Genomic DNA, 27,933 nt, shown 5'->3' with positions numbered 1-27,933 from the left:
AAGCATCCCATAGACATCCCATAAATGCTGCCACAGGAAAAAGTTGTGGTGTTAGCAGTTGGCTTTGGAGCCTTGGAGAAGAAGGATTTATTTTAGTGGTGGTTGCTTGGTTGTGCATTTACAACACCAGAGTTTCTAGCTGGTTTACTTTGTTCCAGTGGTGCAGAACATGGAAGAGTAATATGATATGGCCTGGTTTATCGATCTCTATCTCTTTTCTGGTCATTTCAATTGAAAATCTTGTCTAATGTCTCCTGTTTTGTAAATTAGAAGAAGTGAGCTACATTCAACAAAGAATGTATGATTTCAATTATAATAAATAAATAATTTGATCTGATATAGATTGTGTTTTGACTTGTTAGTTGATTCCAGCAGTTTACAGTAGACTGGCCTATAGACAAATTTGACTTAATTAATGATTGTAATTCTCAATATAGGCTATATTAAGTGTGGGGTTCTAGCACATAATACCACTTGTGTTCCGTATTCACAGTGCTGAACATCTTAGGTAATTGAGTGCTGGTTGCAGAAACATATATGAATGAATCCTTGCTTCCCAGACACTCCAGGCTGCTTACAAAGTTTTTCTGACTGAAACCCACCCTAGGTCATGTTACAGGAATTTAAGAATTCTGTCATGAGACTCCCACAATACTGTTATATGTGCACCTAATTAGGCCTGCACTTGTATTGTACCAGGATATTACTGTTTGCCATGGGGCAAAATAATTTATATTGAAAACCTTAACCACAAAGCTATATACAAAAGACATTTTAGTTCATGATACAACCGTTTATGTTTAGTGGGGACATAGACTACAGATGACAAATAGCTTTTCTTTTTGGTTTAAAAAATGGTTAAGCCAAGTTTAATAGATAGGCTTAGCTTTTTTACTTCGTAGCTTTTTACTGGCAAATGGTCTCCTTGGCCACATGCCCACATCACTTATAATTGGTTGGTTTGTTAGCCCCGCCTTATTTTATAAAACATCCCGCCTTAATTTTCTGTCTTTGTTTTTTTATTGCTTGAGCTAGAGTTGTGTGTTGCTAGGTGGAATTACGTCACATCGCACTGACTGGAACGCAGCGATGATGGTGTGGCTATCATTGCCGCCGTTTCAGTAGTAGTGTGTCAACATTTCCTCTCCAGCTTCTCCCGCATGGAGTTGCGCACTGATCCTGTAGTTACAACCTTGGACATGTCGGAGAGTAAAGACATCGGAGATGGCAAGTCCTTGGAAGATGATGATGACTATGAGAGTTTGCCACCCACTGCTTCCTTGGCGACACACATGACAGCAGGAGCCGTGGCAGGGATATTGGAGCACACTCTGATGTACCCCGTGGACTCTGTCAAGGTAAAGGCTAGCTAGCTAAATTAAGTTTGCCGTGTTTATCACACTGGCTATCTCGCTAGTAAACTACGTTACAGTCTATTGCATCTGCATTCACTGTACTTACAGAGTCTGTTAGCTTGTTAGCGACCTAAGTAGTTGTACAGTCCTTCGATTCTTGCTAGCTAACTCGCTAGTTTAGCTAGCAAGCTAACAATCGACAGTGAACTAAGTGCAGTTTAAGTAACAGTATGTAACCGTACCTTAGCTTGGTGGCTGCTAAGAAACTTGACGAGCTAGCTAGTCAGAAATGAAACGTGCAACTTTGTTTCAAGTTGCTTCCTCCAAACCCAAAACTATCTAGCTAGCTAGATAACTTGGTTATGCTCGCTATCTTTCCGCTTACGAGTCTGTCAGGTTGCACTTTCCTCATGTCAAAGCACACTGGACCACATCGGGAACCGCGTGTGGTTGTAACACGCCAGGTGAAGGTCACGACCCGGCACAGTTTTGCCGTTTAAACTTTGCCTCTGGGATTAGCGCTTCGTGAATCGATAGTCATTGAATTGCAACCTCATCTAGTTTGACAAATCAGCCGAGTAAGTCATATTTGAACTATAATTTACTTTACTGGGCATGCTTTCAGTTCATCACCATTAGACTTGCTAAAACTCAATTGAAACTTTATTGTGCCATTTTAAGTTAATTCATGCATATATAGGTTATTTTTAATTCTGATGTTTTGAATGTAGCTAGTAGCCCAATTTCCTGTAGTGTTATATGAGAGGTGTCAGAGCAAGACTCCTGGTTTAGAATGCACTTTGACCCATGCTATTCTCTTCTGCAAGGACAAGGGACTATTTTTGTCCGTTCTGCCTGATATTCTGCCTCTGTGACCAGGCTTCACAGTTATCTAATGAGTCTTTGTGAAAGTGCTGATGTCAGGATCGTGTGATACAACAACACTTAACAAGAAAAACGAATCATTCAAACCAGCCGACCAGTCGTGCAAGTTTGACTTTATAATGAAATGCATTGAGTTTGCCTTTTAATTGGGATTCTGACTGAACCTGGATGATCCCATCTGCCTAAAACTAAGCTTGCTTACATCCTGAGTCCTGGCTTTTAAAACAACAGTTTACTCAGACACAGACAAGGCCGCTAAACCACACGGATAATGTTCCCTCTATAGAGACATTGTCTGGGACGGCTTGTCTAAAAATCGGCGGGATTCCTTTCAATGAGTAGCCGTAATGTGAAGCTTGTACGTGTGTGAAAGCAAGTTTAGCATCTGAACTTTTTATCTCAGTTAAACCGGTACACTTAAATGACCTGTCGTTCTGCCAGATTATCCTGCCCTTCCATTCAGAAGCCTTGCTCAGGCTATTGTGGTTCCCTCCTTCTGCCTGGCCTAAATACTTTGATTGCTGGGAAGTTTGGCACGGTTCACAGTAATGCTACCAGTTTTAGAGCCGCACTCTACACGCCTACACAGCACACACTTGCAAACGGCTAGCAGGGCTTCCTAAGTAAAAGTTCTACAAGCAGAACTTTCCACAAAGTGACATTTATTTTCCTCAAATTATATTTCTGCCCTTTGGAGTCTCTGTTGGGCATCTTGAATGTTAAGATGGCTGGAATTAATTAATTCTAATTGATTTTACTGTCTGTTACCTATATCAAGAGAGAAGAACGCTCTGCATTTCGGAAGGAAAATTACTGTTTTGTATTATTTCTGCTTCAGTGACTTATTCTAACCAAGGTGTTCTATCCAGAAAGCCACAGACTAATTATGTGAAATGCAGTCATGTTACTCCTTTGACTTGCACTGAGATATTGTTTACCTTTTACCTGGCATGTTTGCCTACAGAATTAGAAAATGCTCATGGTTTCAATGATGAAGCTGTGGATGTGGCCTTTAGTCAAATTTAGTTTCCATTATTATTTAGTCTCAGCACCACACTGTATTTACTGAATGCCGAGTGTGGCTTGTTGTAGTGAATCAGCATGGTGAGCAGGGTGAGGTCATTTTTGGCACCCAGCATTTATCTCCAATGTTATGGCCCTTGAATGTTTCTTTGTAGAGCTTCCCAAGAGTCTTGGTAGGCATATGTCATACTTGTGTCGCATGTTTGTCAAATGCTGTTCAAGTCAGAATCATGTAATCAAGCACATAAATCAATTTATCTGAGATGTGTGTGTGTTTTGAAATGTTCCACAAATTATTTCAGTTGAAGAGTTGCTATTATACCAACATATTCCATTAATGATACAGTAGTAATGTATGGATAGTCGATATGACACAATATCTGGATGAATTTTAATATTTATACATCAGACAGACGAGGGGAACATTTGAGTGCAATGTGAGACGAGGAATTGAATAGAAGGTCAGTTTCACTCCTACTCTGTGGCAGTGCCAATCATGACTCTCAGTCCACTATGAAGTGACCAATCATTTCAGCTGTTCCACCATGAACTGAATTCTCAGCCTTGCACCTTTTCATAATTTCAGTCACAAAAATTCAATACATATGCTAATTAAGTTTTTTGAGAATTCATCACTGTATTAAACTAATGTTTCTTTTCAATGCAGGCTTTCCGTTACATAACAATATTGAAGTATCAAGAGCTTTACATTCAGGCTATTCCAGTAATTGAACTAAAAGCCTGCACAGTGGGATTGAGAGGGTCAGACACTCCCTAAAGATTCTAGACTTGACATTCATGCACAATTTATAGTTTTCATGTGTGGAATTACATTAAATATTGTATGTGATTTTCAGGTATTCTCATTAATAGCGCATGAAAGTTGATACAGCCATGTGTATTGTAAAGTGCTTTTAGAGGAAGAAATGTGTTAGCTTAATTCATTAAGATCGATTTTTTGTTGGTTATAAGTTACAATTTAGAAGCAAGAATATAAACCAATTTATTCTTCTTCTTTTTAGCATTAAAAAGCATGAAGGCCTTATCATTCACAATTAAGATAGTTCCTAGTAATTGTGTGATGTTGAACATATTTAGCACAGTTCCGGGGTCAATACAGTGTATGTGAAAAGTATATCTGAGAGATCAGGTACTGATTTATGTAAAATAGTTTAAAGAATTGGTAACAGTCAGTTCTGTGTACATCCTCATATTTTACGTGAATGATCAGTCTTTTTTAGAGTGGACATACCTGTCTGGTCAATGATTACTGTTGTGAGTGTAGTTTACTGCTGGGAGTGTCAGCACGTGCACAGATGTACGATTATAGTACTGTAATACCCGAAGCTGGGCAGATTTGGTTGTGAATTGTTTAATACCCATTTTATTATCATACTGGCAAAAGGAAATGCTGTACAGTAAGAGGAGCGGTTACAGCACAATAAATTACATCATTGTATCCGATGGGTTAGGGGAATGCCAGCAATATGAAAGGGTTACAACTGTGAAGGTTGCGTGGCCTGGATGGTTGTGTAACCTGCATGTGCTGTCAGGCTCGAGTGAGTCTGTGACTGCGGGCTCTTCTTTAGAGAGACACACAGGACCTTTACCCTCTTGTGCGAAAGCCTCCTGTTCCCTCTGCTCCTGAGGAGGGTTCAGCAGTAAACAATACTCAAAGCACAAGAGCATATCAGGAGGGAGTCATATGCTCTCTCCACATTGCCCATAGATTCATACTTACGGTAAACTGCCATGAATGGCAGTATTAACATGTGCATTATTTTTGGTTTTGAATCAGAGTTAAATATTTGTCTGTGTATCCTGGATGTTGTTGAAAGTGGGAGGCAGCTGAATTCACCCCTCGGGAGTGAATGGAAAGCTTCCACATTGCTTCCACTCTGAGACAGTGACTGATTCATGGGCAGCCTGAGAGATGATGCAGAGGCTATTAAGCAATTATGGAAGATCCTGGCTGAGGGCAGAATGGGAGATGGGGATGGTGCCCTGTGTGGGCTGCTCTACCACACAGATGTGCTCACTTTTGCCTGTCTGGGAGCTGAAACGCTCATGACTGCGTCTGAACCCTTCTCTCTGCAGGGATCCAATTAAGTGGGAAAATGGCGGGGTACTCTGCTGCTTCAGGCCTGGTGAAGGCATGTGTGTGTTATCTGCTCAAGCCAGCAGGCGTGCTCGTGTGTGTGTGTCTGTGTGTGTGCGTTGCCAACGCAGCCTGCATTGCCAAAGCGTTGGGAATCGGACTCATGCAGGCGAAGGGTGGGCTTGTTCCCCCACTCCTGCAGAACTGATTAGCAAACTGTCTGTCACACAGCTCCTGGCTGCTCGCACACACACGCACACACACGACCGCACGTCGTCTGGAATGTGGCCCACGTGGCCCCTGTCTGACGGGTCACCAAGGTCTGCGTGAGCACCAAGGCCAGCAAACGCAAGGGCCCCCTGCTTTTGGACTGCGGAAAATCTGAGCGCAGAAACGGGGCCACCCCACTGGGACGTGTTAATCAACCACGCTCTCTGCCGACTGCCATGCGGTTCATAAAGGCAGAGAACCCCCCGCGGTGTGTCACAATGGTACGGCCCGTCTTACAAATCCACAACCATTCACACACAGAGCGGGGGGGTTATAAAGTCGGACTGTGCTAGTGGGAAGGCAGGAGAATCCCTCCCAGCTCACAGCGGAGTCTAACCCTGCTTTTCCCTCCAGCTCGGGCCAAGGCCGGAGGATTCACTCTGGTGTGAAATGGACTTCTTCCCTTTCTCCTGAGGGGCAGACTGTGTTCTCAGAGACCAGAAAAAAACCACAGAGATGCGGTTCCGCCATCTACGCACTTTCACTTTGGCTCTGAAGTCTGAAAAAAATAATTCAGGAAAAACAAGTTGTACCTTGCTTGAGGAAAACTGAGAGCAAAGCACACTTTTTACCTTTTAGTATATACAGCTAACCCAAATCTGCACATTTGCAAATTCAAATATGCCAAGTAGCCTATTTATTTATTTATTGTGCTTCCAGCAGTACTTTTTAAAGCTTCATAGAGAGGCAGGTCTGTGGTCTGGGCCCTGCGTGTGCTCGTAACATAACATCACATAAGGTAATGGCGAGAACAGGCCATTCAGCCCAGCAATGCTTGCCTTGTCCTACCCCTGCTTGTACTGTTCTGTTATCTTTCGATCAGTGCATTCATTTCCCTGCTGGAAAATGGCGGGGCTTTCAGTGTGCATCTCGTAATGTTGTCATATCCTGTGCATCCAGCATTCCCGCCACCGAAACCCGCCTTAAGCCCATCAGGAATGCACCTCCTGCTGAAAAAGCAGGACCTGTGGCTGCACAACATAAACAACTGGGTCTTTGTGCATGACTCGGCAATTATTTCTCCTCCGGTTTCGTTCTCTCACTTCCTGAATTATGAATGGTCTGAACAGGTAGGCTTTCCATTGTGTCTGAGAGAGGAACTTTCTTTCATGTTTAAAAATGTTGAAAGTGCTTTAGCCATTGACGTGAAGGCAGGTTTCATGATAAATGTACACCTGGTTAGTCAGTTTCTCTCGTGGGTGTCAGACAGGAGCCCTTCCTTCGGCTCTTTCCAGCCAGCTTTCACGGTCATTTATAACCTGCTTTTGTGGGTCATTGATTCTCCTGGAAGAGTCCTCTCTCACATCCCTGAAATATTTGCTCATGACTCTCAGGCATGCTTATCTACACCAAGTTTTCAGAGGTGGAGTCTTTGCAAAAATGCACATTTTGTTCCAGAAGCACAGCCAGCCTAATCAGGCCTCCTGGTTTGCTTTGTCATGCTAGTAGTCACATCTGAGCTGCATCAGGCCACACCTTATTAATCACTTAATGGAAGCTGTTATTTGGAGCCGCCTGCTTCTAGGCTTCTCTCCAGAAGGTGTCAGGATACAGAGTAGTGTCATGCTGGTGATTATTGTATCCGTAGCAGAGCCTCATGTGGAGTCTCTCCTCTCAAAAGCTCCCCCAAGCCTCTAGTGACCTCATCTCTCTTGTTCTCCAGCATCGACTGCTTTGGTCTGGTGTGTCCCCATCAGGAACTGACAGGCGTACTTGAGTCTGACATTTCTGCAGGCCCATTTGTCATGTGGAGACCGTGTAGAATGCCTTGGCTATCATAAGCATACTAACTAGAGTAACTGCTTTGAGCAGCAGACATTGTAACGACTCCCAGCTGATTTAGCATGCTGTTCCCTCCAGGGAAGTCGCTATGGCTCACGGAACAGAGGACTCTGGCTGCAGCTTAAGCCCGTGCCATTGCCGAATAGGTCTGCTAATGCAGCCGTGATCCTGTGGTCTTTGAACAGGGCAGGATTTTTGGACCCGTTAAAGGGTACAATAGGTCATTTTGGACTCCTAACGATCAATAGAGGAATTGCAGCAACAAACAACCTCAGACCACAACACTGTTTAAGCTTCCCACAGTCTTAAGAATATAGCGTGTAATATGAAGTGTTATTATACAGTTCTGTGCTCACATGGACTGTTTTGGTAAGCTTATATAACTAAGATATGATAGTTCACCACAAACGATGCAACTGTAACTTACAGTTTGAGAGAAATAAAGGTTTAGCTAAACACGGATTATTGAACACATAGAGATAAACGGAACGTGTAGCTGCCCAAATTGCACTCCAGACAAGCGATCACTGACTCTGTATACTGTTGCTTATGTAGTTACAATACCAGCTAATCGCTATTACTAGTTAGCTTCCCGAATTTACAAATATTAACTTGAAGCACAACACTTGTGCAATTGCGACTATGTTCGTTTTGCACAAGTGATAACAAACTGGTATGGTTTTAGAATTGGACATGTACTCTTCGCTTGGATAATAAGCAATAGTATACAGTGTTTCTGTGATCGCTTGTCTGGAGTGCAATTGCAACAGCTACGCAAGAATAAGCCCCCATGCCATTGGCTGTGGCCGTTAGAACCGCATCATTTTCAACCAATGAGCTTGAACAGAGGGTGAGTCAACATGTCAGTGAGTCTATTTTGTAACGTTTTAACACAGAAATCTTACCTATTGTACCTTTAGGTCTTGTGTCTAATTATCACTTTGGGGGTGAGATGAGCCCCCTGCTCATTTGCCTCTCTAATGCAAAGCTGCTGACAGGGGGCATTACTGGGCTGAAGAGGCTGCAAAGCCTCTGGGACTCACACTTAAGCCTGCGTACACAGTACCTGGCTTCCCAGAAGTCATTTGTAAGAGAAGCGTCAGGTCCTCATGCTGTACCATACTGTCTTCAAGGCTTCTGCACCTTTTGGGCTGGGTGGCAATAGCTGGGGTACAGATCTACTGTTCGTCAAACTTCATCTAGAATCCTGCAAGCCTGTCCGCAGACAGGAAGCAGAACGTTGTGTCACAGTAGAAAACTAAGACGAAAGGGAACACTCGTTTTTGGAAACGTCTGCGGCTCTGCACCAGTGTGACTAGGCAGAAATACTAGAAGCCCTGGCAGCTGGTGAGTGTTTTGTGGGGAGCGGGAGGGTTATCTGGCTGGCTGACCAGGGCAGGAGAGAGGCTTATTTACAAGATTCACGTGTTTGCTTGTCCCACCCCTTCATCATTCTGCCTTGCCATTGGCGGGTGATCGGAGACCTTGCTTTTCCAAACATGCTTTGGCGTCAGTGTTGCCGTTGGCTCTGTGATACAGGCTCAGCACGTCCTCTGGGTCGCTCTCCGCCTTGCAGTCATTCAGTCACACGACCACCGTCCATTCATCAACACCAACAACATCTGCCATGTATTGGTGCTGTCCTATGTAAGCGCTTGGGGGCTCTAAACAAACATTTTTTCCCAAGGAGTACAAGTGCTCCTAATTTGAAAAATTTAGGAGCACACTAATGAATCCCAAATAGTACATTACCTTTTCAGTTAGCTAGCACACATCAAATTCTAGGAGCAAGTGCTCCTAAAATGGAAGCACTGTAGAGCCCCGGTACAATAAGAGTGCTGTCCTCTCAAGTGTGTTAGCAGCGCGGCTGAGCTGATTTAGCCCTTCAGCCTGTCCGGCAGGGAGGCCCAACACAAAGGCCTCGGGCTGAATGAACTCACTGACCCAGTGGCCATTCTGACAGCCTGAGCACGGGTTTCTCTTCTGCTATCAAATGGGTGTGTTCTTTTTGCTTTGCGTTGGTTCTTTATCATCAGGGTTTACTGGCACAGTTACAGATATAGATGGGATCACCGGACAGAAAGTGCGATTGGGGGATCGCCCCCCAGCTGCAGGAGACAGGATGAGAGTGGGCCCCCTACAAAACCCATGAATTGTGTTTCAGTGGCCGGTATGTGGTAGTTGGCTGCCCTTCTGAGATTCCAGCTTTTTGGGCAGAGCAGCAGTGCTCTTCCTGGCTGTCTGTCTCTCTGGGGTGAGTGACGCGTGTATTTCACAGGGCATGGGTGTGGGACCCAGACAGGCCCTTTGATATAGGCCTACTCCACCACGCCAAATTATGCCCATCGCACAAAGCAAATGTAGGGCAATTTCTATCTATCTTTCCCGGCATATTGCTTCTGTTTCCTAATCCTTCCCCTTCCCAAACAATAAAATAACTTCATTTCCGCCTGATGCATCTGGAGGCTGAGGGTGTACAAGCTTCACCCAGAGAGTGTGGGACTTTTGCCTTTTCTCTCAGACAATGTCTTCAAATCCGGGAGAGGAAATGTTTTTCTGTTATTTGAATGATTCTTGTTTATTTCAGAAACAACATAAATATGAATCTCTTTTTCGATCATTATATTTTCAAAACCACTTTCTCTTCCACGGTTTCTTTTCTTTACCACCCCTTCGATTGCTCAGCCTTCTCTCTTTCCATCTGTAAGTTGACATTTTCCCAATCAGCTCCTTTGTCCCTTCACTCTGTTGTTCCATTGCGGCCTGTAGCGTAATGGTTAAGGTAAATGACTGGGACCCGCAAGGTCGGTGGTTTGAATCCCAGTGTAGCCACAATAAGATCCGTACAGCCGTGGGGCCCTTGAGCAAGGCCCTTAACCCCGCAATGCTCCAGGGGAGGACTGTCTCCTGCTTAGTCTAATCAACTGTACGGCACTCTGGATAAGAGTGTCTGCCAAATGCCATTAATGTAATGTATTGCGCGTACTTATGTATGACAGAGCCATAGAATGCCACAGGATGAGAGCGGCAATTAAAACTGCATCAGACTGTTTTGCAACCCCAATTATTGGAGGGCGAGACAGTCTTTCAGGAGATTGCTCTCAGGCTGTGGGTGTTGCAGGTGGATGCTGAAAAGAACACTGCAGGACTGGACAGTGTTAGGACCGTAAACCACGCTCCAGCCCATGGACATCTGTCCCATCTCCTGGCTCAGACGGAAACCAATACCATGGACTGAAAGAATGCCTCATATATGTGCATGGAAATAAATGTGATGATGTGATAAATGTCAGAAAATATTATTCCTTACACATCACTGAACCCTCTCCTATCTCTCCCTCTCCCTCACTCTCTCCCTCGCTCTCCCCCTCCCCCTCTCTCCGGCCTGGTTCTGACAGACCCGGATGCAGAGCCTGCAGCCAGACCCCAAGGCGCAGTACCGGGGCGTGTACGAGGCGCTGTCCCGGATCGTGCGCACCGAGGGGCTCCTGCGGCCCATGAGGGGCCTGAACGTCACCATGCTGGGGGCCGGCCCTGCCCACGCCCTGTACTTCGCCTGCTACGAGAGGATGAAGCGCTCGCTCAGCGACATGCTGCAGAACGGGCGCAACAGCCACATCGCTAACGGTACAAAGCACAGTGTGGGGCCAGTTACCTCAGCTCTGTACATAGACATGGAAATGGAGTTAGAGGGGATAAATGTGGTGTGATGCTTGCTCGTGAATATTAATTTGAATTTCCCTGTTCAGGATTGGCGGGCAGCTTGGCCACTGTTCTTCATGACGCAGTGATGAACCCGGCTGAAGGTAATGAGCACAGTGAACCTCTCATTATGAGCGGCTAGTCTTGTGTGTGTGTGGATGTTAGGGCTGGGCGCTACATAGTCATGTAAAGGATAAAACTTTCATTCAAATTGTTGAGGAAAGAACCAACGTGATAAGGCACTCTGTTCCATGCAGCATGGAGAGAGTTCACAATACGTGGCACATTCTCCAAAACAAAGCTGGTGTACTTTTACGTCAAACCTGTACACATGGCACATTCTTCATTGTTCCAGCCATGTACATATTCTTCTTGTTCCTGCTGAATCTACTCTTAAGAAAAACATTTTTATCATAACAGCTTTACAAAACGACTTTATCTGACTGCTGACGAACAAACAGACACACGCACACGTTATTCCCGACACGAGTCATCCCCTGAAGTGTACATGGTCTTCCACAGTCACGAGGGATGCTCCAATACACAAGTTTTGGTGCTGATAATGAATCCATGGGAACAGTATTGGTCATGTATCTGCTGAGCAATGTACGATCTCCTGTCTGACGGGCTCAACCTTGCCACTGAAGATTCAGGCTGGACTTTACATGTCTCCCGCATTTGGACATCTTATGCGGAAGGAATTGGGATATCGAAAACAGACCGCAAGCAGGTTTGCTCAATAAAATTGTAGCAATTTATGAAAGAAAACTAGTAGGATTCTATGATGTATGCATGTTTTTTGCATATGTTCTGAGCCTTTAAACGATCACTGTTTTCAAGCAGACTTCGCAACATGGCATAATCAGTTGCCTTATTTGACAGCATTAAAAATAGTCCCATCCTAATAGCTTACAGGAAGCTATTTTGTGCACAAGAAATTATAGCCCTAATATATTAAAAAAAAGTCTTCAGGCTTCATGCGTCTGTCTCATATTCTTTTCCAAATGATCAAATGTCACATATAATCCAGTGGCTGCTGACAGGGCTAAAACTCATTATTGGTCTCAACCTGTTTTCAGTCATCTTCCTCCATGAACAATACAGAAATGCAATTTGGCTTTTAGGTAGGTAATGAAATTATTGATGAATTTTATTAATGAAATTAATAAAATTGTGCTCATTGTATCAACATAATTTACAATTGTGGATCGATGTAATTTTGGTTCTCACACTCAAATTTGGAGAATATTCATGACTGCAATATCCGCAATGTGCAGATTTTGTCATTTAAATGATCTTGAAGAGCAGGTTTTTTTGTTTGCCTTCACATGTTATGCTGAAAGCTTTAACAATAGTTAACTGAGTGTTTTTTTTTCATTATGTGTAAGTCTATTTAGAGAAATCTTTCATTAAATGTGGTTGGCAATGGTTGGCATTTATATAGCGCTGTACAATTGATGCTTCTCATTCACCCATTCATACACACACTCACACACCGACGGCGATTGGCTGCCATGCAAGGCACCGACCAGCTCGTCAGGAGCATTTAGGGGTTAGGTGTCTTGCTCAGGGACACTTCGACACAGCCCGGGCGGGGGATCGAACCGGCAACCCTCCGACTGCCAGACGACGGCTCTTACTGCCTGAGGTTGTTTACTACCAATCAGGTCTAGAGGAAAAAGACCCAAAGAAAGGGAACTACAGCCCACGGTGGCGATGAGTGTTACTGACTTTCATAATTATTGTTCCTATATGTTACCCAGCCCTTGGTATGTGGGTATGTGTGCATCTCTCTCTGTATGTGTGTATGAATGTTTTGTTCCTCACACTGATGTGTCCTCTCTCTCTCTCTCTGTGTGTCTGTGTGTCTGTGTCTCTGTGTGTGTGTCTGTGTGTCTGTGTCTGTGTGTGCGCGCATGCGCGCCTCTCTGTGTATGTGCGTGTATGTATGTTTTATTCCTCACACTGACGTGTCCTCTCTCTGTCTCTCTCTGTGTCTGTCTGTGTCTCTCTGTGTCTGTATTTGTGTGTGTATGTATGATTTATTCCTCACACTGACGTGTGCTCTCTCTGTCTCTCTCTGTCTCTCTCTGTGTCTGTCTGTGTCTCTCTGTGTCTGTCTGTATGTGTGTGTGTGTGTGTATGATTTATTCCTCACAGTGACATGTCCTCTCTCTGTCTCTCTGTCTCTCTGTCTCTCTCTGTGTCTGTCTGTGTCTCTCTGTGTCTGTATGCGTGTGTGTGTATGTATGATTTATTCCTCACACTGACGTGTCCTCTCTCTCTGTCTCAGTGGTGAAGCAGCGCATGCAGATGTATAACTCCCCGTACCGGGGCCTGCTGGACTGCGTGCGCACCGTGAGCCGGGCCGAGGGCATGGCCGCCTTCTACCGCAGCTACAGCACGCAGCTCACCATGAACATCCCCTTCCAGGCGGTGCACTTCATCACGTACGAGCTGATGCAGGAGCAGCTCAACCCACGCCGCAGCTACCAGCCCACCAGTCACATCCTGTCTGGAGCAGCCGCGGGCGCCGTGTCCGCCGCCATCACCACCCCGCTGGACGTGTGCAAGACGCTGCTCAACACCCAGGAGAACGTGGCCCTCAGCTCCCTGCACATCAGCGGACACCTCTCGGGCATGGCCAACGCCTTCAGGACGGTCTACCGGCTGGGCGGCCTGCCCGCCTTCTTCAAGGGCCTGCAGGCGCGCATCATCTACCAGATGCCCTCCACCGCCATCGCCTGGTCCGTTTACGAGTTCTTCAAGTACTTCCTGACGCAGCAGCAGCTGGCCCGTGCGGGCGGCGTGGGGCCCTCCTGAGGAGGGCGGGGCAGAGCCCAGGGCCCCCGGGGCGAAGCGCGAGGGCTTTGGGGTTTTCATGTGTTTGTCAGTGTTGCTGTGGTGTGTGACTTAGTGTGTTCACCACACCCAAAGGAAAGGATCTGGAAGTCTAGCGCATGGGAGATGGTCTGCTGACTCTCAACAGGTCTCTCTTCTGCTGAGATTCAACAGGTCTCTCTTTCGCTGAGACTCAACAGATCTCTCTTTCGCTGAGACTCAACGGGTCTCTCTTTCGCTGAGACTCAACAGGTCTCTCTTTCGCTGAGACTCAACAGGTCTCTCTTTCGCTGAGACTCAACAGGTCTCTCTTCCGCTGAGACTCAACAGGTCTCTCTTCCGCTGAGACTCAACAGGTCTCTCTTCCGCTGAGACTCAACAGGTCTCTCTTCCGCTGAGACTCAACAGGTCTCTCTTCCGCTGAGACTCAATAGGTCTCTCTTCCGCAGAGACTCAACAGGTCTCTCTTCTGCAGAGACTCAACAGGTCTCTCTTCTGCAGAGACTCAACAGGTCTCTCTTCTGCAGAGACTCAACAGGTCTCTCTTCTGCAGAGACTCAACAGGTCTCTCTTCCGAAGAGACTCAACAGGTCTCTCTTCTGCCGAGACTCAACAGGTCTCTCTTCCGCCGAGACTCAACAGGTCTCTCTTCCGCAGAGACTCAACAGGTCTCTCTTCTGCAGAGACTCAACAGGTCTCTCTTCTGCAGAGACTCAACAGGTCTCTCTTCTGCAGAGACTCAACAGGTCTCTCTTCTCCTCCCACCATCACTCCCACTTTTTATTTCTTTATTTGTGTTTTTATTTATTCTGTCAATGTGCTGTTATGAAACACAAAAATGATGTAATAATTACATTCCAAAGCCTTTTATTTAGGAAGGGAACAGCAAAACGTGTCTCTCTGCATAGCAGGCGTGTGCGTGTCTGTGTGTGTCTGTATGTGTCATATACATCCTATAAAATTCACCCACTACACTTTCTCACAACCCTCCAATCACAGTCCACGTAATGACTCCGTATGTACGTCCAGAAGAATGTTTTGTTTATATTCATCCATTTGTTTATAGATTTGAAATTGAGAACATTTTATTTATTTGACTTACTTTCTCGAGCTAGCATTTCATGGTTCTGGAAGAGACACAGGGTTATTTTTTACCAATTGTCTTTACCTTATTGCGCTTTGTTTTGTGAAGGTACCCCTAAGACTGATCAATTCACTCACAATCGGAAAGCATTCATTATCCTCGCATATGCGTGGGTGAAATAACTGTCTCGTACATTTTGTCTGAATCTAGATATAGAAACTTTGAAGGGATTGTCATTTTCTTCTGAGCATGTGTGAGCTACATGCCCTAATCACACCGCACACACTAGCAAAGTATTTTCTCCTGCCTTTCTCATTGTGCTTCCGTTAAATTGGCATTAGGCCAGTAGCGGCCATGCCCTTTTGTATACGTTTCCTATAAAAATCACGCACAATTGTTTGTTATTGCAGATGGTGTATTGTTCTATAGCATTGCAGAGGAATGTGACTGTGAGGTTTTGTTGTGAAAGCTTGCTGCAGGGCACCATTTTAAGCAGGCCTGAAAAGAGGAACTTTTCTAATGTTGACGCTTCATGCTCACACCAAAGGGGGGCACTGGTGCGGCTGGCAGGAACGGGCCTGTGTCACAGCGCCGAAAAAAACATCTGTGATGTTTTCACGTGAATGTCCTTAAATTTGAATCCATATCTCGTGTGTTCGTATTGCATGTAAATATTTGCTGTCTATTAAAAGCTGTTGTGCCCGGATCATGACCGAGGTGCCTGGTGGGTTTTGCTGCTGGTTTTCTTGGCTCTGTGGCTGGCCTGCAGCACTTGCATGGTGCCGTGACGCGGTCCAGCTGGCTGGTTCAGCAGGCACAGTGTGGGTTGATGGGAGTGGGACTGGTACTGGTTCCCCGGCACTTGTTTCTGCGATCCGCCCAGCCTCTCCGCACTGTGTCTGTCCCCTCAGAACTTTCCGCTAAATATTCCCCCAGTCAAGCTCTGTTTCATTGCTTTAAATGAAATGCTTCCTTTTTAAAAGGAAAATCTGTCCCAGCAAGGGTGTATAGTTTTCCAACAATATTACCCACAACAATATTTATTTTAATGCTCCACTTTATCGTACCGTGTGTATGTGGGTGTGAACAAGTGTGTGTGTGCATGCATTCATGTGTGTGTACATTGTGCTTGCAGATATACAGCTTTAAGGGGATCAAGATTTGTTTACTTTGTGTTTTTGAGTACAGAGTATATACATTTGTATTTATGTTGTAAAGCATTTAATCTCACCTGCCCATGCTTGCATAAATAGAATATACTATAAATACTATAGAATATATAACGTCTTGTACAAAAAGTGAACATTCTGGAAAATATATATTTTTTCTAAATAACAAATAAAATATGTAATATATTTTATTGTATATTTACCTATATATTGTGAAGTGTAATATCTCGATAATATATTTTATTTAAATATATTTTCAGTATATTCCATTTCTGTAAGAGCAGCAATGGGCTCTCACTCCATAGGTGTCTTGGATCTAAATAACTTTCTGTGCTTGCTTTATTTTACCATTCCAGTCACTGTCCACTTGGGGGCATGGTGCCTTGTCTTATGTGTGCACATGTTTTGGCTTGGGGCTCACATGTGCTTCAGCACCATAGTCAGTGTTCATACACCACCATAGACAGTGGCCTTTTCTTTTTCTGACTTACACAGAGATCTGGGAACTGAGACTTTTCTAGAAAAACTTTGTTTTATACTTTCCATTTTATTTTATTTTTGGGAGGGGGGGGGGGTGTTGAATTGTAAATTGTGGTTGTAAGCCTCTTGGATAAACCGATGGGGCCTTATGCAAGAATCGAATGTACTCCGCTCCCAAGGAGACGGGTGTGTGCTGGCTCGTAGGAAAGGCTTCGATGTTGTTTTAGCTTGTTTCGCTTAAGAATGAAATGCACCTTGTTTGCTGAACCTTGAATCAGAAATGATAGTGAACTGCAAATGTTTATTTTCCTGACAGTCAATGAACATGTGCATGAGAAGCGTTTGTAGTAGTATGTTAAAAAGAGAACCTAATGATACATTTAATGTACAATTTGTTCCCATTTTATTACCAGAATCTAAGACCTTTTTTTTATTGCGGCCATTTTGACATCTTTAGTACCTAATGATGCTGGGCAAAGTATACATTCAGTGAGCACTTTATTAGGTATTTAGACTTAAGTCCTCTGCTGCTGTAGCCTATCCACTTAGTGGTTTGATGTGTTGTGTAATCAGAGATGCTCTTCTGCATACCACTGTTGTAACGTGGTTATTTGCGTTACTGTCACCTTCTGGTCAACTTTGAACAGTCTGGCCCTTCTCCTTTGACCTCTCTAATTATCTCATGCACGCAGAAGTGCTACTCACTTTTTTTGCACAATTATCTGCAAAATCTAGAGACTGTTGTGCATGAAAAATCCCAGGGGATCAGCAGTTTCTGAGACTCAAACCACCCTGTCTGGCACCAACAATCATTCCACAGTCAAAGTCACTTAGATCACATTTCTTCCCCATTCTGACATTTGGTCTGAAAAACAACTGGACCTCTTGACCATGTCTGCTTGCTTTTATGCATTTAGTTGTTGCCACATGATTGGCTATTTAAACGTCTGCATTTAACAAGCTGGTGTACAGGTCTACCTAATAAAGTGGTCACTGAGTGTATATCCTCAGCCTATTTCAGATTTTATTTCAAATCACAAGATGTTTTGGCAAGACTAACATTTTGTTGAAGAATCCTGCCATAGAAAGTACATGTTTCTACGCTATCTACAGTGGTGTGCAAAGATTTGGGAGTCCATGGTCAAAAACCCTTTTACTATTAATATCTGTGAACAGGAGCAACCCTGACTTCTAAATGGTACAAAGTTAAACATGACACATTGCTTCAAGATTATTTTTTATTCAAGATTTCTTTTTTTTTTAAAGAAAAGAAAAAGGCCCTGTGCAAAAGTTTGGGAACCCTGTCAGTTAGTGCAATGCCTCCTCAGCCAAATATAACCACTTGTAAACACTTCCTGTAGCCAGCTAAGAGTCTTTCAGTTCTTGCTTTTCAATTTTCCCCCATTCTTCCTGGCAGAACACCTCTAGCTCAGAAGTATTCTTCAGCCTCCTTGCATGTACGGCATGTTCTCCACAGATTTTCAATAATATTCATGTCAGGGGACAATGGTGACCATTCCAAAACCTTCAACCGTCTTTCCTGAAGGTACTTCATGGTTTATTTTGAGGTATGCTTTGGATCATTGTCTTGCTGAAATACACAACCTCTCTTCAACTTCAGTGTCTGGACTGACCTTTGGCCTTTAGAATCTCTTGATATTTGGTGGAATCCATTCTTCCTTCCACGCGCACAATATTTCCTGTGCCCCCAGCTGCCGCACAACCCCAAAGCATAATGGTTCCACCTCCATGCTTAACAGTGGTGTTAAGCATGGAGTTCCTAATTTCATTATACTGACCTGACTCATTGAACCCCTAGCGAGTAAATCACCTGGGTCTCGGCCTTAATAATTGGGCCTTAATTACCTGGGTAATAATATTTTTAAAAAGTAACAAAAAAGAATCAAAAATGGTTCCCAAACATTTGCACCTGGCCCCTGTCCTCTTGTATATTATTTATAAACTGTTAAAAATTAAAATAAAAAAAGCAATCCTGTTCATAGGCATTGGCAATACTCATGTTGTCATACACGCCTGATTAATTTCCTTAATTCAGGTGGACTGACTGGATTAACCAATTGCTGTCAGGGGAAACCAAGAAGCAAGACACTTAAAGCCTTCCTTCTAACTTGACATTTAAAAGGTGTAATTCCTAGAAATATGCAAACTGTGCTGTACATTGTTTTGCCCTTTATGTTTAAGAGAAATTAAGAACTTTGTCTGCGGAATTGTTTGTCATGTAACATTTTTGCCGCTTTCCTGCGCACAATGAAAGGAGGGGGGATGAGTTTGATGTTATTTTTTAAATATAGAGTGCCATTTAGAGAACAAGGATATTTTCCATTTGCTGGTAAAAATGAGATGCAGATATTTCACGATTGTGGTAATGCTGCTGCAGTTTATAACACTGGAGCTGAAATAAAAGTACTAAATAATCATGGGTCTGTATCCACAAGATGGAGTTATTTCATCGCACCTGTGTCTGTCTCTATAAGTTATGGATGGGTGTATATGATGCTTGGTGAAATTAAATAAATTGTGGAGGCTTCAGTTCCCTAGCTTCTGGCCAATCGGACGCCAGTTTTCCCTTGGAATATGGGGGAGTTGGTGATTCTTTTAAAGGATACTATACTATGCAGGCACCTGGCAATATTACTATGCAAAGCACAGGTCAAGTCAAACTCCAGTCTGGAGGTCCGCAGTGTCTGCTGGTCTTCAGGTTGTTCTCAGAATCTGCGGTTCATTTAAGTCATTAATTGGCTAAAGAATCGACACACCTTGTTCTCGAGGCCTTAATTGAAGGCTGATTGAAAGGAAACCACAAAAACCAGCAGACACTGCGGCCCCTTGGGAATTCAGTTTGACACTCATGATGTAAAGCGTATTTGTGGACAGTACTCTGTGAAAAGCGCTATGTGAATTGAATATTCCCTTATTTGATTCCAGCCAGCCAATATGCAGCAACTTGCATCCTGGCGGATGTTATTGTGACTACTCGCATTTAGGCAAAGAAATCACCGCAATAAATGAACCAGAGCAGTTATGGGGTCAATTTAGTGTTGGTCACGTGGGTTTGGCTCCAAACCCTTGACTTAGGCTCCAAACCCTTGACTTATCGCTTCTCCGACCACATTGGTCACCGACCTCGTCGGCCACAAAGTGCGTCTGAGAGTCGTGGTATTTTGACTTCCGTGCAAAAACAAAAACCTCCGTGCTGAAATTAATCCTATAGCCACCACAAAACACGCTCCAACGTCAGTGTATGAGAACGTCGGTTTTGAGCATGTAATAAAGGTAAGTTACGTATGTTTTGGGAGCCAGACGAGAGTATGATTGTGCACTGCTGCGTCCAGTGTATTGTGGCAAAAGTCCTTTGGCTCACGGCAGCAACATCCAGTAGAGGGCGATGTTGCCAAAAAAGTTGCTGCAGCCCATCAGCCTCTGCATTCAGATTCTTCAATATGAAGAGACAGGTTAATCTCAACAATTCCCGCTAATATTCCTTTATTTATTTACATTGTAGATTTTTGCATGACTGCTCGTTGCTGTCAAACCTAGCAGTCATGAACCTTTGAGTAAAAAAGAACAGCATGTGACTTTGGAATATGTGATGAGATTATTCCTGCCATGCAAGTTTTTTGCCTGTGGCTTAAATGAGGCAATGAAATTTAGATTGAGCACCTTTCATTTCTACACATACAGTAGCCTGTTATTTTTACCCCTTTATGTCAAAAGAAAAATATCCATTTTGGGTAATAACTTACTGTGACTTATACTGGAAACTAACTGAACTAATCTGTACAGCTTTGTTTATATATTTGTACATCATTATTTAATGCTAACAACTACATTAGTTAATGACAATTCATATTGGAATGAAAATAATAATATTTTATGTAATTGTTAATGGTTAATATATAAATATTAATTTCACAAGAGTTAGTAGTTAACAAATAAACTAACAAAAGATAATTTCATGGTTAATGTATTTGCAAATCAGTTAATTAATGTTAACAAATGAACACTACAATAAGGTTACATGAGTTAACATTAGTTCATGTTAATTCATGTAACCTTATGGTAATGTGGGCGACATGGCTTAGGCAGTAAGAGCAGTCGTCTGGCAGTCGGAGGGTTGCCGGTTCAATTCCCTGCCCGGGCTGTGTCGAAGTGTCCCTGAGCAAGACACCTAACCCCCAAATGCTCCTGACGAGCTGGTCGGGGCCCTGCATGGCAGCCAATCGCCGTCGGTGTATGAATGGGTGAATATATATAAATAAAGCGCTATATAAATGCCTGCCATTTAATGTGTGACCTTTTTATACCCTATCATTTATAAATCAATGGCATTTAGACTATGATGGCATTTGTACCCATAAAGTCAAGCACTGAACTTAACTCAACCTCTCTTCATTGGCAGGTTGAGCTGCTTAACTGAGCCTCATTTACTGTACACATGAAAGGAAACACGCAGCAGTTATAATAGTGCATTTGTAAATGTATGAGATTCACAGAAGGGGTTTGTAAATGATTACTTTTATGGAGCCAGTTCAGTCCTCTGTCTTTCATATGGAATATTCCAAATGTTTCATTACATTACATTACATTAATGGCATTTGGCAGATGCTCTTATCCAGATGTATAGTTGATTACACTAAGCAGGAGACAATCCTCCCCTGAAGCAATGCAGGGTTAAGGGCCTTGCTCAAGGGCCCAATGGCTGTGCAGATCGTATTGTGGCTACACCGGGGATGGAACCATCGACCTTGCGGGTCCTATTCATGTACATTACATTACATTACATTACATTATTGGCATTTGGCAGACGCTCTTATCCAGAGCGACGTACAACAAAGTGCATACCCATAACCAGGGATAAGTTCGCTGAAAGACCCTAGAGGTAAGTACAATTTCAACTGCTACCTGTACAACAAAGATAAGGACAAGGGCCATTTTTTTTTTTTTTTTTTTTTTTTTTTTTTTTTTTGAACAAACAAACAAACAGAGCAAAAGTCACCAAAGTTAACTATCCAAACACTGCTTACCTAGCCAACTAAAATACTGATACACAAGTCACAGAGACAACAATTAAGGTTCACAGGGAGGTAGGGAGGGATGGGGAGAGGTGCTGTTTGAAGAGGTGTGTCTTCAGCTTGCGCTTGAAGGTGGGGAGGGATTCTATAGTTCTGACCTCAACGGGGAGTTCGTTCCACCACCGTGGAGCCAGAACAGACAGTAGTCGTGAGCGTGAGGTGGAGGTTCTGAGAGGGGGAGGTGCCAAGCGGCCTGTGGAGGCTGAACGAAGAGGTCTGGCAGGGGTGTAGGGTCTGATGATTTTTTGCAGATAAGCTGGGGAAGACCCTTTAACTGCTTGGAAGGCTAGCACCAATGTTTTGAATTTGATGCGAGCCATGACAGGCAGCCAGTGGAGGGAAGTAAGCAGGGGGGTGACGTGTGAGTATTTGGGAAGGTTGAAGACCAGACGAGCTGCTGCATTCTGGATGAGTTGGAGGGGTCTGATGGCAGACGCTGGGAGGCCAGCCAAGAGGGAATTGCAGTAGTCCAGGCGGGACAGAACCATTGCTTGGACCAGGAGCTGGGTCGAGTAGGGGGTGAGAAAGGGGCGGATTCTCCGTATGTTGTATAGGAAGAACCTGCAAGACCGGGTCACCGCCGCAATGTTCTCGGAAAGGGACAGTCTGCTGTCCATCACCACGCCGAGGTTCCTTGCACTGGGTGACGGCGTGAGTGTGGTATCCCCGAGGGAAATGGAGAGATCCAGATGGGGAGAGGTATTAGCAGGGATGAATATCATTTCAGTTTTACCTGGGTTGAGCTTTAGATGGTGGTTGTCCATCCAGCTCTGGATGTCCCTCAGGCAAGCAGAGATACGGGCTGAAACCTGCGTATCAGACGGCGGGAACGAGACGAAGAGTTGGGTATCGTCCGCATAGCAGTGGTAGGATAGCCCATGTGCAGTGATCACAGGGCCAAGGGAGCGAGTGTAGAGAGAAAAAAGAAGCGGGCCAAGGACTGAGCCCTGGGGAACTCCTGTGGCGAGGGGCCGAGGTGTCGATACCGAACCAGCCCAGGCAACCTGGAAGGAGCGACCAGAGAGGTAGGACTCAATCCAGTCCAGGGCTGTGCCACAGATGCCCGTTGCTGACAGGGCAGACAGGAGGATGGAGTGATCCACAGTGTCGAAGGCAGCAGAGAGATCTAGAAGAATGAGGACAGAGGAGAGGGAGGCTGCTCGTGCGGCATGAAGTGACTCACTGACGGAGAGGAGCGCAGTCTCTGTCGAGTGGCCCGATCTGAAGCCAGACTGATGGGGGTCTAGCAGGTTGTTGTTAGAAAAGAAGGAAGAAAGTTGAGTAGAAGCGGCTCGTTCTATAGTTTTAGAAAGGAAAGGAAGAAGAGATACCGGGCGGTAGTTCTGGATGATGGAGGGATCCAGGGTAGGCTTTTTTAGCAGCGGAGTGATGTGGGCCCTCTTGGAGGATGCCGGAAAACAGCCGGAAGACAGGGAGGAGTTGACAAGGGAGGTGACAAATGGGAGAATGTCAGGTGTGATAGTTTGGAGAAGAGAAGAGGGGATAGGGTCAAGGGCACAGGTTGTAGGGCGGTGGCAGAGCAGGAGTTGAGAAACATCAGAGTCTGTAAGGGGGGAGAAAGTGGAAAAGGAAGGGATGGGCCTAGAGGGGGGGAAGGGCACAGTGAGGGGGGCGGCGGTTGTAAAGGATCTGCGGATGACTGCGACCTTCTCATCGAAGAAATCAGCAAAGTCATCAGCAGCGAAGGAGGACTGAGGAGGAGGAGGCGGTGCGTTGAGGAGAGAGGAGAAAATGGAGAAAAGTTTCCGGGGGTTAGAAGCAGAGTTCTGAATTTGCGTTTGATAGTATTTTGCTTTGGCGGCAGTGACATCGGAAGAGAATGCCGCCAGGAGAGACCGGTAAGTCATGAGGTCGGAAGCGTCTCTGGATTTCCCCCACTTCCTCTCCGCTGCGCGGAGGCTGGCCCTGGAGGTACGGAGGGTGTCAGATATCCAAGGACTGGGAGGGGATGTGCGAGGTGGCTTTGAGACAGGGGGACAGAGAGAGTCAAAGGCGGAGGAGAGAGATGAAAGGAGGGTGGCAGATGCAGAGTCAGCGGGGAGTTTGGAGAAGGATTCGAGAGGGGGGAGTGAGGCGGTGACGGTGCTGGCAAAGGAAGAGGGTGAGAGGGAGCGGAGGTTACGGCGGGCTGAGGAAGTGTGGGAGGGAGGAGGGGGAGGAGGATGGGGAGGAAGAGGGAGGGAGAATGAGATGAAGTGGTGATCAGATGTATGCAGAGGGGTAACCGTGAAATTGGAGCATGAGCAGTTCCTTACAAAGACAAGGTCTAGGACATTGCCCGCCTTGTGGGTTGGAGGAGAGTGTTGCAGGGAGAGGCCGAAGGAGTGGATTAGCGGTAGGAAGGCAGCAGACTGGGAGGCTTCTAGGTGGATGTTGAAGTCTCCAAGGAGAATCAGTGGGGTGCCATCCTCAGGGAAGGAGCTGAGAAGGGTGTCTAGCTCATCAAGGAAGTTTCCCAGGGGCCCTGGAGGACGGTAGATAACTGCAATGAAAAGGTTAGTAGGGTAGGATACTGCAACAGAATGGAATTCAAAAGTGGATATGGACAGGTCAGAGAGGGGGAGAACAGAGAATTTCCACGAGGGGGAAATTAAAAGACCAGTACCACCGCCACGGCCGGAAGGCCGGGGAGTGTGCGAGAAGGAGAAGGAGGATGAGAGGGCAGCGGGAGTGGCGGTGTTGTCAGGTGTGATCCAGGTCTCAGTTAGGGCAAGGAATTGTAGGGACTGGAGGGAGGCATACGCAGGGATGAAGTCAGCCTTCCGAGTGGCAGACTGGCAGTTCCATAGTCCCCCTGTGACAGCAAAGTCCTCACAGGGGGTCAGCGGGGGATAGCTGAGGTTTGAGGGGTTCCGACGCCGTGGAGGCCCACGTCGCAGAGGGGGTCTTCGAGGGAGAGAGCAGACTGGGATGGGGAGAAACATAACATCACAAACTGGGACGGAGCGATGCTAGCGTCGCTCTGACACGCCTATTTAAATGGCCTACAATTGCTCACAAGCAATACCAAATCAAAGCTAATCTACTGATAAATTCCACAGCTATTTAAGTTACCTAAGACAAATGTTCAATCACTCTACAGGTATGCAACCAGTAGAAGTGATTAACAGGTAATAGACAAACAACCTGGCTCAAGCCCTAACCCTTGCTGTTCAAATGAGCAATTTAAAAAAAATCTACGTTACCGTGTCAAGAGGAAAACCCGCAGCGATACTAAACACCTGGTCAGAATGATGCACTTACTGACTAAGGACAACTTTCGCCAGTCTAATATACGCTAGCGTCGCTCTGACACGCCTATTTAAATGGCCTACAATTGCTCACAAGCAATACCAAATCAAAGCTAATCTACTGATAAATTCCACAGCTATTTAAGTTACCTAAGACAAATGTTCAATCACTCTACAGGTATGCAACCAGTAGAAGTGATTAACAGGTAATAGACAAACAACCTGGCTCAAGCCCTAACCCTTGCTGTTCAAATGAGCAATTTAAAAAAAATCTACGTTACCGTGTCAAGAGGAAAACCCGCAGCGATACTAAACACCTGGTCAGAATGATGCACTTACTGACTAAGGACAACTTTCGCCAGTCTAATATACGCTAGCGTCGCTCTGACACGCCTATTTAAATGGCCTACAATTGCTCACAAGCAATACCAAATCAAAGCTAATCTACTGATAAATTCCACAGCTATTTAAGTTACCTAAGACAAATGTTCAATCACTCTACAGGTATGCAACCAGTAGAAGTGATTAACAGGTAATAGACAAACAACCTGGCTCAAGCCCTAACCCTTGCTGTTCAAATGAGCAATTTAAAAAAAATCTACGTTACCGTGTCAAGAGGAAAACCCGCAGCGATACTAAACACCTGGTCAGAATGATGCACTTAATGATACCTTAACAACTACGCTACAGGCTGCCCTTTATGAAGACAGATCTCACCTCTTTGTTCTGCACAATGGATTTATTTGGCTTCTATTGATTCAGTGTTCATTCACTGTTCAGTAGTTTGCTGCAGACCCTGTGTTTCTACCATACTGACATACCTGAACCCCCCCCTTGCTGATGACTTTTACCTGCCTTTACCTGTTCTGGGACACGTAGACCCCTGGTGGAATCATCAACCCCTTTGTTTGTTGTTATTCTTTTCCCCCAGCGTGCTGGCTGTTTATCTGGAGCCGGTGAATAAGAGTCCCTCCCTGTCGGTCCCTGGCCCTCGTCTTGCTGCTCTTCAGTCTAATCACCTTTATCTGTGCTAAACTGGCCCACCACTTTGTGCTCCCATCTCCCAGATAAGGCCGTTATTAGCAGGCTTTGACAGAGTGCCATCAGCGTGCGCAGTCTGCTCGGCCAGTTCATGCGGAGGGGGGGCTGGAATAATCAGTTGCTGATCTCGGGTAGTCGGATACGCGGGGTATATCTGCGGACTGGAGAAGAAAGGGGCCGCACAGTAACATGGGAGATCCCGTTTCACAGGGCCCGGCCTGGGAAGTTTATGAATCTCCCCTTGTGCGCAAGAGCGGGGCGGTTTTAGGGCGACTTATCAGCCACTGTAAATTTGTCAGCCTGTCACGGCATATTGGAGCGCAGACAATGTTGCTCTTTGTGGGAGAGCTTGGCTTCCCCCTGCTCTTAAAGACGAAAATCTGTTTGTTTTCCTAAGCCTGAATGGATTCCATGAAGAGATGCGTGATGCTGGTCCACGATCACATTGCGAGCATGATCTTGAGAGCCAGGCAGATACAGAGGGAGATACTGTGTGGGATTGAAGAGCTGCAGCCCAGGGAAGCTGGTGTGGAACAGGACACCATTCACATTACATGCACAACTGGGATGCTAAAAGAATGCTAAAGCTGAGCTAAAGAACGCCATAATGTCATCTCACCCATCTAAACAGAAAATCAATGATTGTACTGTACTACAGTAAAACAAATATATTCAGGAATGCTAATGTATGCTTGAACTACATTTCCATTAAATTCACGATCCACAGGTGACTTGATGATATATTTATCTTGATAATTGGTGGATTATATACAATTACAGAGTGAATTATTGTTTGCTGTCACCTGTCTAAATTGCTGTAAAAGAAGGTGAAAGCATGACCTTGAAGAGCCTATGTTTATCTTTGTCACTGCAATCACCACCTATTAACACTTTCTCCAAGTCATATTAATGCCTTTATTTGATGAGCTAACTATGGTTGTTTAAGGTGAGGTGGCTGGTCTTCCTGCCAGAACTCATAACTGCTTTGTCAGTTTGAGTTCCATCCTCTTTGCTACTGACTTAAACACGCAGTGCACAATATCTGTGTGTTGTTCTTGGAAAGACAGAGTGGGAAGGTTGGACCTGCTAAGGTTAAGACATGCTTGTTTATTGTGTGTGGCGTAAACCTGACCTGTGTCAAAATAGAATGAGAATTCTGTGGACACATTGCCTTTTACCACAAAGCCTCGGGCCTGTCATTCTTTAAGATCCTAATGATAATTGCTAATGACGGTACTCATGTTGATATTAGTAATAAGTTGAAGTAAGGGACTAAAATTGGCTTGTGCTTTTTCTTCATAATGTCTGTGCACTTGGAAAACTTAACTGAATGCTGTTACCCACCAGGCACGTGACACACACTAAGCTCTCATCTAACAGCGATGGTTGCCGCCAGTAAATGTTGAGAAATGGCAGAACTGGCGCGGGTCCATTGTAGTTTCCTTTTTGGGGGACACTGGTTAATACCATAGGCTATACCATTACCATAACACGGGCTGGGGAAATCCTAATCCTGTTTTATATTGCTGTAAGCCTTTGACTTGGCTCAAGTGTTTTTAATACTTGAGTTCATAACGCTAGATTATCCCTCATTTGTGCAGGCATAACGCAGTGTTTTGAAACCGGTGGTTTTTGTCTTAACGGTACTTCGCCAGCGTGTTTATAGTGATTACCTTTAGCATGCGGTTTTGCAAGGACTGGTGTAGTGAAGTAATTGCCGGCTTTGCTCAGTTTGTGTACAATATCCTAAAAAGTGGGGAAAGGCAGTACATCATGGATCAGGCCCTAAGAGCGGGAGTGCTCTGTGCGGTGCTCTGGTGTTCAGTCGGGGTATTTCAGAGACAATGCGTCTGTGAAGG

The 27,933-nt window shown here is 44.9% G+C and overlaps 1 protein-coding gene across 1 annotated transcript; it reads left to right on the top strand.

Annotated features, from left to right (window-relative positions):
* The first annotated feature begins 1,042 nt into the window (after positions 1–1,042).
* slc25a37 (solute carrier family 25 member 37) lies at positions 1,043–19,129 on the top strand. The gene is made up of 4 exons (XM_061261502.1): positions 1,043–1,358; positions 10,812–11,040; positions 11,163–11,219; positions 13,409–19,129. The coding sequence occupies exons 1-4, from the start codon at positions 1,161–1,163 to the stop codon at positions 13,936–13,938; spliced, it is 1,014 nt and encodes a 337-aa protein (XP_061117486.1). The 5' UTR covers positions 1,043–1,160; the 3' UTR covers positions 13,939–19,129.
* Positions 19,130–27,933: the final 8,804 nt, after the last annotated feature.

This window comes from Conger conger, chromosome 11 (genome assembly GCF_963514075.1).
Source record: "Conger conger chromosome 11, fConCon1.1, whole genome shotgun sequence".
Taxonomy (NCBI): Eukaryota; Metazoa; Chordata; class Actinopteri; order Anguilliformes; family Congridae; genus Conger; species Conger conger.
This window is presented reverse-complemented; position numbering and strand designations above follow the sequence as displayed.